General features: G+C 36.2%; 1 protein-coding gene across 3 annotated transcripts in view; it reads right to left on the bottom strand.

The window, feature by feature from the left end:
- Positions 1–6,477: 6,477 nt before the first annotated feature.
- The window catches only part of Ubqln1 (ubiquilin 1), a 41,904-nt gene continuing 35,426 nt past the window's right edge, over positions 6,478–12,955 (bottom strand). For 2 of the 3 annotated variants that reach the window (XM_074052296.1, XM_074052297.1), the window contains exons 8-11: positions 11,323–11,406; positions 9,965–10,080; positions 9,561–9,729; positions 6,478–8,427 (exon numbers count right to left, since the gene is read on the bottom strand). In XM_074052296.1, coding sequence (XP_073908397.1) covers positions 8,275–8,427; positions 9,561–9,729; positions 9,965–10,080; positions 11,323–11,406 — 522 coding nt within the window. In that variant the 3' untranslated portion in view covers positions 6,478–8,274. The remainder of the gene's footprint in view (positions 8,428–9,560; positions 9,730–9,964; positions 10,081–11,322; positions 11,407–12,955) is intronic. The other variant, XM_020165668.2, reaches the window with a different exon arrangement.

Below are 12,955 nucleotides of genomic sequence, written 5' to 3'. Positions count from 1 at the left end.
CAATTCCACTTAGTCTAGGAGTGTGTATTTTTTTCTCTGGTTGATTCTAATATGAAGTGAGGGCTGAGAACTTGTACATCTCGGCTTGTTAAATTTTCTGTAGCAGGGCTGGGGGCATGGTGGTACACGCTTGTAACCCCAGCTACTCAGGAGTCAGAGGGAGGAAGGCTGCATTCTGAGGCTGACACAGGCAAAAGCATGAGAACCTATCTGAAAAACAAACTACAGCAAAAAGACATGGGTTATAGCTCAAGTGGTAGAGCACTTGCTTAGCAAGCACAAGGCCCTGAGTTCAATTCATAGTATTGCAAAAATAAAAACAAAAATATTTATTTTGTAGCTCCCAATTCTAAAATTGGATGAGGATATCTAAAAAGCCATCAACATCCACTGTCCCACTGTCTAACCAATTTTTATGTCTTTCTCATTTGAACAGAAATCAACATCATTTACATATCCTTTCCATATGGGTTCAACCCCATTCTGTAAGGCAGGTTGGCACCCACTGCCTGTGCACAGGTGATGGTGGGACTTCCTTACAGTGCCACTTTAAGAGTAAGAGTAGACACCATGCAGACAGTATATAAGTACAAAGCAGGCGTTGTATCTACAACACAATCACACCTCCATCAAAATACAGAACTCTACACTATTCTGAGAAAACTAATGAGCTCAGATTGGTCAAGAGACATTGTCTACAAATAGCAACAATTTTCAATTTTTTTTACTTTCTAATTGATATAGAGTATTTGTACTCACTTATGAGTGCAGTATTATAATTTGATACATATATACCATGTATAATAATCAGAGTAGCTAGGATTTTCATCTCCTCAAATATCATTTCTATGTTGGGAACCTTCCAACTCTTATTTTGAAGTACATCTGTTGTAGCCTATAGTAATTCTACTATACTACAGATTATTAGAATAATCTATTAATAATTATTAGAACTACTTTCCCTGTTATTTTGGTACCCATTCTCCTTCCTTTCTCTACCTCTCCTCCTTCCTACCTTTGCTAGCCTGTAGTAACCCATTATATTCTCTATTACCATGTGATCAACATGTTTCGCTTTTACAAATGAGAATATGCATTACTTGTGAGTCTGTGCTTGGCTTATTTCACTAAACAAAATGTTTTCCAGATTCAACCATGATGCTGCAAACTGACAGGAATTAATCCTTTTTATGCCTGGATATGCTTTCATTGTGTATCTATGACTAATTTTCTTTATCAAGTCATCCATTAATGAACGTATCAGTTGATGTCATATGTTGGATATTGTGAAGTGCTGCAACAAGCCAGGCACAGTAGCTCACACTTACATAATCCTGAATACTCTGGAGGCAGAGATCAGGAGAATGGCAGTTTGAGGACAGCCTGAGTAAAAAAATTAGTGAGACCTCATCTCGACCAATAAATCTGGGCATGGTGTTGCATGCCTATTCTACCAGTTATGCAAAAGGTTTAAATAGGAGGATGGTGAGGTCCAGGCTACACCAGGCAAAAACATGAGACCCTATTCAAAAAATAACTAAAACAAAAAGGGCTGGAAAGTATGGCTCAAGTGGTAGAGCACCTGCCCAGCAAGTGGGAGGTCCTAAACTTAAACCCCAGTTACCACCCCTTGCCCCCAAAAATGTTGCAACAAACACGGTAGTGTAGGTATCTCTTTGCTATAATTTCATTTCCTTTAGGATTGTTAGATAATATGGTAGCTCCATTTTCAGTTTTTTTTTTGGTGGTACTGGGGTTTGAACTCAGGGCTTCAGGCTTGCTAGGCAGGCGTTCTCCCACTGAAGCCACTTCACCAGCCCATTCTGTTTCTCATGATTGTACTAATTTACATTCTCACCAACAATACATAAGAGAGAACGCTTCTTCTCTGCAACCTCACCAGGATTGTTTTGGTCAAAACAGTCATTCTAACTGTGGTGACATATCTCACTGTGGTTCTGACTTGCCTTTCCTTGATGATTAGAGGTACTGAACATTTTTTCATATACTTGTTGCATTTTCAGATTTAACAAATGACAGTGATGGTTACAAAGAAAATACTGTGAACGTACCTAGTCACACTCTTTACTCATATCTTTAAAAATGATCACAATGGTAATTCTTATGTGTATTTTACCATAATTAAAGAAAACCACTTCCCCACATGGGTAAAGCCCATCACAATAACCGTAGTACTACATGGCAAGAAGTACACTATGATGCATTCTTCCTTTGGTCAAGCTGTTTTGAGTTTAAACAAAAGGAACTCATGGTTGAACATACAGAGTTCCAGCTATAATATTCAATAAGCAATAAGCAACTAAGGCCCTGCTTTTCTCAGAAAGAAATGGACAGTGGAGAAGAAAAAAGTGTGCTCCTCCCATAATTTTCCTCATTATACTGCGTGGTCACAAATTCTTTTACATTCTTCCCATTGGGAAGTGAGTCTTCTGACCCCACCTCTTAAATTTGGGCAAGTTAAGACTGCTTGACCATTAGAATATTGAAGAAGTGACACTGGGTCAGTTTGGGACCTAGGATTTAAAAAGCTGGTAGCAGCTGAGCATAGTAATGCACACCTGTAATATCAGCACTGAGGAGGTGGAGGCAGGAAGTTCACCAGTTCCAGACAAGACAGGGTTATATACCAAGACACTGTCTCAAAAAATCCAAGGGCTGGGGATGTAGCTCAGTGGTTGAGTGCTTGCCTAGTATGCACCAGGCCCTGGCTTTGATCTTCAGTACCACAAAAATAAATGAACACATAACTGCACTCAATTTTAACAGCCATATGAATGAGCCCTCTTGAAAGTAAAGTTTCCAGTCAAGTCACTGCAACTGCATTCACCAAAACCCTACCAAAATTGCTCATTCATGAACAAACAAAATGATTTGCTTCCCAAGTCACCAGACTGTAGTGTATTTACAAAACAGTAGATAACCATGACAGTGGAAATCCTCTCTACTTTCTGAAATAGAAGAACCAAATATGTTAGAGTAACTTTTAAAAAAATCTAGTCTGAATGCACAAGTAATGACTATACATCACATTAAAGAACCTGGCTCCACAACTCATCTTTGCTCTTTTGAAGGAAACTGTATGAAGAGCTCGTAGTCCTATTCTAAGAATAGAGTGGAACTATAAATGGAAAGTGTGCTTCATCACTGTACCAGCTTTATAGGAAACCCCAATTTTGCTCTACTCAGTCAAACACAAATGGTGAAAACGGGATGCTTTTCCTCTACTTTAGAAAAGATTAGCCACAAAGTAGTTTAGATGGGCTAGGCAGGTACCACTTTTGTAGTCTTTTTTTGGGGGGTGGGATGGGGCTAGAGTGGGTTTGAAGTCAGGGCTTCATGCTTGCAAAGCAAGTTCTACGGCTTGAGCCACACCTCTAGTCCGTTTTTGTCTGGTTACTTTGGAGATGGGGTGTCATGAATTATTTGCCTGGGCTGGACTCTAGTTGCGATCCTCCTGATCTCAACCTCCCAAGTAGCTAGGATTACATGCGTAAACCACTGGCACCAGGCTTAGGTATACTTTTTATTGACAGTAACAGGCAAACAGTAGACCAGCTCAGGAAAATGATGGTTGGAAAGCCAAAACCTTTCCTTTATACCTCATATAACAAAGGTGCTAATATGTTATTTTAAAAAAGGAAAAAAACAAACAAAAGCCTATTAAAAAAATCAAAAGCTAGAAGTAATTCCTTTCTCTCTGTACTTGCCAGTAGAAAACACAAATCCCTCCCCTACATACACATTGATCATTAGAATATAAACAAGCTGTATTTCCCATTTTGAAAGAAAACAAAAGTCAAACTTCTACACTACTACTGCACCCCATCTGTCTACAGTTAGAGAAAAAAATGGATGGAGGTGTGGTTCAAGTCACATCTGGGTGTACCTGCCCAAGCAAGCGAAAGCCCGAGTTCAAACCACAGTACCACCAACATCTCCCCCCAAAAAACCTGAAAACAAAAAATACCTCCCTGGTCTGCTCAACTATAATTTTACCCCACCACACTAAACTTCCTTAGGTGTAGCCATGAAGGTGTTTCCCTTTACCAATCCAAAGCATAGCATTCAAAGGACAGTGACAATGAGTACATGAAACAGCAGCATTTAACACAATACCTTAAACCTATCTCCTTGTGACTAAGTTTCTTAACTTGCTTCAGGACCACTCTTGGTTCTCACCTTGTATCTATCCTTTATCTACTTTGCAGCTCCAATTGCCCTCTCAACACTTCCACTTATATGTTCAATCAAGTACATTCAACTTATGTCAAAACCAAACTTTTTTTTTGGTACTAGGGCTTGAATTCAGAGCCTACACCTTGAGCATGTGATGGGTTTTTTCAAGATAGGGTCTCGCAAACTATTTACGTGGGCTGGCTTCGAACCAGCCTCCTGGACTCTGCCTCTGAGTAGCTAAGATTACAGATGCAAGCCACTGGAACCCAGCACCAAACTTGTTTTATAGTCTCCTTGTATATTACTCTGCTTTGTTCACCTTGACTCCTTTCTTGCTCTTAATCTCAAACTTCTCTTATCAGTAAATCCTATTGGCTCTACCTTCAATCATTCCCCAAATCTACTTCTTACCATCTCTACTACCAGCCCAGCCCAAGTGTCTATAATGTAACCCTGCTTCTACCCTGGCTAACCTAGCCCAATGGTTCTCAACTAGAAATTTGTCAGAAATGCATATTCTGCCCCAACCCCACAACTAATAATCACAAACTCTAGGAGACACAAACTTCATGTGTTAAACATCCTCAATGTCAAACACTATCAATAGATACTCAGTAAATGAGGACTTTATAAAGCAATGGATGTCTATGAAAAAAAGAGAAATCAAGTAAGATCACTTGATGTCACTTAAGTAATTGCCAAGACAATTTCAGAGCAGAACATGAAAATAAAACAGAACAAAACACTGTAAGATGAATGACAGGAAAAGAATGTGGTAGTTCATGGTAAAGGCTAAGCAGTTCAAATAAAGAGAAATCAACCACTGGGTTGTAAAACTTAGACAGCCTTCAGAACTGAACACAGAAAGAATGGTAGGCTTTACACAAGACAAAGAAAAAGAATGAGTATCATGTACAGCACCAGAAAAGGGAAAATTCAGAACTTTTCCCATAGTATGTTCACTGGATATAGCATTATCTCAAAAAACAGTCAAGTGAGAGGGGCAGTCTTCTAAGATTAGAAAAGGCTGGATTAAACAACTTTAAGCAGCCTCTTTTTTTGTTAACTTTTATAGTGCTTAAAATACTAATCTTTTATGAGAGGACGTGTATCATGTGGTATTATCCAGCTTTCACCACAACACCATTTTTGTCATAGGTTAAGTGTGTAGACCTTTTGCTTCACTTTTGTCATTAAAAAACTGTTTTTATCCATTCTGTTGAATTCTATGATTTTCCCATTAAATTAACATAGTAATGATGTCAGATCAAAAGACTGTTTTCATTACTATATTGAAGCCAACCTCAAAATCCAAGATTCTGAATACACAAAAGCCAGCTCTCATTTATCTGATTATTCAATATTTGCTACACTTTGTTTAGGATATAACAAACTTATAACAACGAGAACTTACGTCTTAATTTTTGGTGCTTTTAAAGAATTTCAAGGGCTGACGGAGTGGCTTGAGTGGTAGAGTGCCTGCCTAGCAATTGTGAGACCCTGAGTTCAAACCCCATTACTAACAAAAGAAAAAATTCAAGTATTGAAGTCCCTTAATTTACAATGGGTTCACTTCTCAATAAACCTATTCTAAGCTGAAAATATTGCTAAGTTGGAAATGCATTTAATATATCTAACCTACCAAATATTCCACCTTAGCAACACACTATCCTAGAGTTAGGTCTTTTACCCTCCTGCTTTGAGTGGCAGGTGTCAGCCTAATAACAGATTATTGTTATGCATACTGCCAGTCTACAAAAAATCAAAATTCAAAATTTGAAACTGGTTTCTACTTGATATGTATAGTTTTCACACCAGAAAAGCCCAAAATTCCTAAGTAGGAGACCATCTGCATTTTGAACCCCTTAATGTGCATATCTAAGATAAACATATTAGAAACAAACAACAACAAAAACCATGCCACTCTAGCAGCTTAAAGGTACTTAAGAGATTGCCTAGTCCAGCACATCCAATAGACCTCAACACCCTGTTTATAATAAAGAAATCATGATGTCTTACTCAAAGTTGAATAATCAGTTGGAATCAAGAGAAAAGTAGAGCCCAGGTCACATTTATTCTTAGTGGGTTACCTTTTTACATACTGTAACACAGTGTATGCAACATTTTAATTGGGAAAGCTTTAAAAATTATTAAGGAATAACCTAAATTGTGTTAAAATCTGGGATAAATCAGCTCCAATAGCCTTTAAATAGATATGTTTAGTAAAAGTAAAATGAAGACATTTTTTTCCTTTCTACAAAAGAGGCAAGACAAACCAAGTGTGAAAGCTAGAGATTTATTGTTATTTTGTGATTAATAAATTGTCAAATTGCTTATGACACTGTCCCACACCATTCACCAGTACAAAAATCATTAAAGACACATGAATACCATTCTTAACAACCTCCTTTAATCATGCCTCCACCCTGACCTTTGTACATGCTTTCCTCCTGGGGAAAGTGTCAGAACAGTGCATGGACTGGTGGGCAACCTGGCCTCCTGACCATTTTAAATAGCAAGCAACTTATAGAAGTAATAGAATTCAACTTGTTTTTCCCCCTTGATTTTATTGGTCTGAACTCATTTTAGGTTGAACCATTGTAATTTCCTGTAACTGTACACGAGAGAATATAATGACCTAAGAGAATACTGAACCAGAGTCAGTCAAATATATTACTGACCTTAAAGTTATGTTTTAATTGGTCCTAAAGGAATGTGCCACCCCAATAGTTTGAGTGTTAGGCAAACAGAACTTCTCTGGAGAGGAAATTAAAAGACTGATCTATAGATCAGCAGATCAATAGATCAAATGTACTCAACATTGTTTAAACGGCTCTTTTGTTTTTCACCCCAAATGATACTTCATTACTACACTATATGCACAGAAATCCTAACAGAATCTTGGTTGCCAGTATTATTAGTTTAGGCTGGCCCAATCCAGGATAGATTCCGTCTCACCCCCCTCCCATCCCCCATTCTTCGAGGCTCTGAAAAGCACAATATTTAACTATTTAATAGAACTATCCAAACACTTCAGAAACAAGTGGCTCACAAATCATTTTAAGTTCATGTACTGCCTGTGGATGAGAAAACTGATAAACCCAAAAGATAGTCCTATTTTCATGTGACAATTAAAAACTGAAACATCAATACTTTCAGTGAAAGCAACATTTCTTGTAATGCCTGTTAAACTACCTATGGGAGAAGCTGAAAAGTCCTAGGCAAATGTATTTTGGGGTATACTACACTGCTCCTTCAGTTTGCCCAAAGATTAAGGTAATTTACAGTCAATTTGTGAATGCTGAGACAACTTTTTACATTATGTTGTCTGTACAATTAAATGTCCCTAAACAGATTACCAGAGTTAGCTTTTCTTTATTTTCAACAAACCTGACTAACTGCACTTCTGCTGAAAGATGTTTATTAAGATGCTGTAAGATTGTATACAACTAGGAAATACTTAACTTTTACGAATACTTCATTATCTTCACATTTTTTGGTTACAGGTGTTTTGTTCAGATAACCTATGTAGTATGCTTCCAGAAATGCAATCCCAAATGTGCATACTCTGTATTGTATACAAATGAAGCAAAAACTGTCAGTAGTATAAATCTTACAGCATTATTTGCAAAAATACATGCCAAAGTTACAATAAGTAATATTGTACCACAAATTATAGAGCGCAAATGATTTGCTTCTTTTTAATGCTTTTATTCTACATAAATTACTACCACAGGCTAATGGTTAAAAAGCAAATAAATTGGACAGATGCAGGACAAGATCTGTTCACCCAATTATAAAAGGTGATGGTTTTAAAAAATTACAATAAATGCAGAAGTGTTTAATGCATGCAGTAGCTTTAAATGAAAAAGCATTGATTCCCACTGTTCCAAAAAAGAAAAAAAATACAGAAAAACCCACACATCTAACTGCACTCCACCTTAAAATGCATCCTATTGGGTTTGTTTATAACAGCACAGAATTCCAAGAGTAAAATGAAATAAAGCAGGTATTTTAAAGATTTAAGAGCCGTTATCAAAAATAAATTACATTTTTTCCCAAGATACAGAAATGCTGCTATGATGGTTGGGAGCCCAATAACCTTTCAATAGCTGCATTGATATCACCTCCTGTTGCTATCAGCGCTTGCAAGTTTGCTTCACGGTTCAAAAATCCCATTGCACTGAGTTGCTCCAACTGTTGCTGAAATCTGACTTCTGGATTCTGTAGCTGTTTTAAAAAAAAGGAAAACAAAAATTATTGAAATCTAAGGTCAACCAGTCCATGCCACACATAAATAACTTTAAAAAATCTTCACTGCTTTTCAAATAACATATGCTGATCTACTGAGGTTTAAAAGCACTGCCTGTCTCTTGAAACATATCCAACATATTTAAAGGTCAATTACCATCTTATTTTAGCCTAGTTTATGCCTGTACTATCATGTCAAACAGATCACATAATTTTGCCTTAAGGAAAGGCTTACAGGCCAGGGATAGGCATAAGGCCCAGGGTTCAATCCCTGGCTTCCCCCACCCCCCAACAATACTTAATAAACTCTGTTACTTTAGAAGTTCATGAGCATGCAGAAAAACTTAATCTTTCTGCAGAAATGATTTTAAACAAATACACATGACATTTCCAATCAATCCAAGCCACTCTGGTTAATGGAGAGGTTGTTAGGTTATTAAACTTATATTAACAATTCTAATACCCAAAACCTTTTCTTTCTTATTAATCCCATGAACAGTTATTGACTACCTACCATAAGCCAGAAACTATGCCAGATATCAAAAATATCACTTTTCCATGTGGGTGACCTATTATAATAGGTTTGAAATAGCAACTATCTTTATCTAATGATAGATTCTTAATAAAGTCAGTGTTTACAAATGAATGAACATTACAGGGGAGGTGTCAATATTTTTTTGAGCCATACATATGTAATACTAGTTTATCACAGGAAGTGGGGTAGTGGATGGGGTTAGCATTTTTTGCAAAGAAAAAGAATACAGCTGTCCTGAAGGTACTAAGGACAATCAGGTTTCTATTCCACCCTGACAAACTTTTATAAAACAATACCTGTTTCAAACAGGGACTTCAAAAAAATCCATTTTAAAAGGCTGTGTCTGAAAATATGACATTTGGGCTCAAGCATCCTTCCACACAATAATATTTCCTTCAGTATCTAATAAAGCACAAAACTTAACATCTGTAATGCCTGTTTTTAGATCCAGTATCCTTAAAACTGTATTTTTCATTAGTTTAAATGCAAAATGGCTGCTGCTTTCCTTTTCCTTTTTAGAAATTTCCAAATTCCTAATATTAAGGAATGCAAAACTTTAGCAGAAAAGAATTGTTACCTGAGGATTTACTCCAGCAAGAGCCTGCAGCATTTGTTGAATAAACTGCTGGTGTCCAGGTTCAGTAGTTCCTGTTGTGGGACTTGTGTTTTCACTAGGTGCAGCACTAGATCCATTGGTTCCTGAAGAGGCCCCAGTGCTTCCTAATGCCCCCAAGCCAGGAGTAAACCTAGGGAAAACACAAGTAAGTGACAAACTTCAGCTCTTACAAAACTAGAGGCCAACTAAAACCAGGTGGCAAATCAATTATATTTTAACATAATATTGGCTAAATTATCTTTTTAAAATAAGCATTTTGTAATTTTGAACACTAACTAAAAACAACCTTCTTAACATCACTAACAAACGACACTAAATCTGAAAGTCTCAGAGAAAGTAACTATTACAGACTGAAATAAGCATACCCTGGGATGAGGCCGGGGGCTTCTGTTGCTAATGTCTGTAAACCCTGCTGAATTTGTAACAAGGCCTGCATTGCTCTAGGGTTTGACATTGCTGATAGTGTATCAGGATTCTGCATCTAAGGAAGAAGAAGAAAAAAAAAGTGTCACAAGAGGAATAAAATCAATGAAGATATAATTTAAAAAAATAAAATCTCTACTATGTTTTAGGGAGAAAAATCTAAAACCTTTCTCTCAGACACTGGTAATCCATAATTTCTCTCAGACACTGGTAATCCATAATTTCTTATCCAAAACAGAAATCATCTTTTTTGACAGCAAACCTAGTATGCGAATCATGACTTGTCCTCCATCCCAAGTCAATCATAAAAGCCATTTTCATAATGAAGACAATGAGAAGCTACTCTGGAAGCTACAATGGTTCCCTTCTCCAACAGAAGAAAAAAGAATTATTTCTAAAAAACAACTTCAAATGCACAATAGTACATGATAACATAATGGAAGCCACATACTCCTCATGACCAAGTGTTATCCCTTGCTAATGTGACAATCTTACCAATGATATACACACTAAAACAATAGTTCCAAATTTGAAGTTAATACATGTGTCCTGAGTTTAGCTCCACTACTTCCAAATATCCACCACCTAACAGACCAAAAAAGTAAGCTTACATCACTACAGTAGATCAAAGACACTAACTAACCATGGAGAAATCGTTTACAACCCCCAAAAACATTTACATCATATATAAATCCCTAAAACTACCAGTTTCGAAAAAAACCAAGACTGAATTTTCTTTGTATCTTTTTAAATGCAAAATACCATGGCAATCTCAGGTACTTTTTAAAAAAAACAAAACCTCCCTTAAATGACAACACTGACAATTTTAATCTTAGTAATTCTGGGTTTGAGGAAATGAGGTCTACCCCTTAGAAAAATATTCTACTAATATGAAAGAAAATATAACGAAACCAAAACTGATTTTGGAATAGGGTAGTTCTTTCCTGTCACTCGAGATCAGTTAAACCATAAAGTGTAACATGACGCAAGGAAGCACTTCAAAGTTAGTAAAGTGGAAGAAAATGGTTCATGGTATTAACAAAGCATTCAAAATCTTAGATCCTCAAAAGCAAAAACAAAATCGTTCTTTCCTCAGAATTTATATTTAAGAAATAAACATAAAAGGTCAGAAGTGAAATGGGGCTAAGGTAAGATCAAGCTGAATTCTCTGCAAATTGACAGCATTATCATACTTTTTGTGTGTGTGTTTTGCTATCGGCCAGAGAAGAGCAAGGAAAATTTTCATCAAACTTTTTCAAGCAAATCATATCGAAGATAGCTAGCATCTTTTCTTACTCACTTGTTGGAGGAAAGTTGGGAGCTGTTGTCTCATTTGTTCTTGAAGCTGAGGATTTCCAGCAAATAGGGGATTATTCAGCATCATCTATGGGGCAAGTGTTCAACAATTTTAACTGGAAATATCTGAAAGAAGTAATGTACCTTGTTTAACAGTCTATCTTCCTCTAAGTGCCTAAGCTGGCACTTGAAAGGGAGGAAGGTAGAACATAAGTAAAAGAGGACAATGGAAAATTCTTTCCATAACACAGATCTCCAAAATACAAAAAATGAGGCATCTTCTCTCTCAATAAGAATGGTGAATATGATAATGACATGCAGTATCTTAAAAAACAAAAGCAATCATTTTCTTAGGCTTTTCCTTAAGCAAAGATTTTTTTTTTTTTTTGCCTTTGAAAGAAAAATGGGAGTAGCTAACACTCATGGGAGTACATTTTCTACTACATTGACAGAATAAACATAAACCTCAATACATAAAAAAAAAAAAAAAACTATATACATTGCTTGCTTAGAAACCTCAACACACAAATGGCAAGCATGCAGAAAATCCAGATCTGGAGCCACTTATCTACTTGCCTACTACAGAACAGCTAACATTAGGTCCAGGAAAATACCACCACAAAACAGCAAGCAACTTGCCAGAAAAATGGAGTGCTAGGCGAAAAACACCCAAAACTAGTACCAACAGTCCTCTGGGGGAAAGAGTTAAAATGCTTTAAGACCCGAAAGATGTAAATCTATTTGAGAACACCGAGATAAGCATCTAGATTTCATCTTACTACCACCATAGATGAGAAAAGTGGCACAGTCCACTAAACCTTCAAATAGGTGTTAATAATTAAGTCAGGGCTAATATTAACATGATGTTGGATACCTAAAAATAATACAATACACAATCAGCAAAACCAGAAACTAATAAATTCTCTCAGCCTCAAAAAGGACAAATATTATATCACTTTCCCCAAAGTGAAAAGTAAACTAACAATGATTTACTGCTAGCCTATTTACCTGTCCAATGTCTGGGAAGAAAATGATGCTTGCCCTCAATTAGTTAATGACATTTAAAAGCAACCTACACACAAATGCTAGAAGAAAAGAGAAATCCTGCCTCCTAGTTTAGCTACTGTTGAAAAGTGGATCATTTAATTTGAACACAATATACAATAATCAAAGCAGGGAAAAGGCAATGTTTTATGGGTATATAGTATTTATTTCAAAATGACCAATAAGTTCACATTAAATAAAGTAATACCTACTTGAGGTCTACAAACCTGCTACTTTAAAAGTTCCATTCAAATATTTCTTGATTATGAACATATTAATGAGGTTATATTTACTTTTCAAGATTTATGACACTTAAGTAATCTAGAAAAGGCATGCCATCTTAAATTTATTTTTTCTCAAAAAATCATCTAGTTTAATATTTCTAACTTACCTCACTTTGTGTCACAGTTAGTAGGCTTTTTATATGTAAGACTTTTTTTAATATTTAAAAATCAAAAGAAAAAACCAGAAACTTTAATCTTCTGATAACAGAATACACTGAACATTTTAGCTTTAAACACTAACAAATATGGCTCTGAATAACTAAACTCAGGAATTTAATGCTAGTAATGGAGTCTGAGAGCTTTCATATG

The sequence above is a fragment of the Castor canadensis genome, chromosome 13, assembly GCF_047511655.1.
Source record: "Castor canadensis chromosome 13, mCasCan1.hap1v2, whole genome shotgun sequence".
Taxonomy (NCBI): Eukaryota; Metazoa; Chordata; class Mammalia; order Rodentia; family Castoridae; genus Castor; species Castor canadensis.
This window is presented reverse-complemented; position numbering and strand designations above follow the sequence as displayed.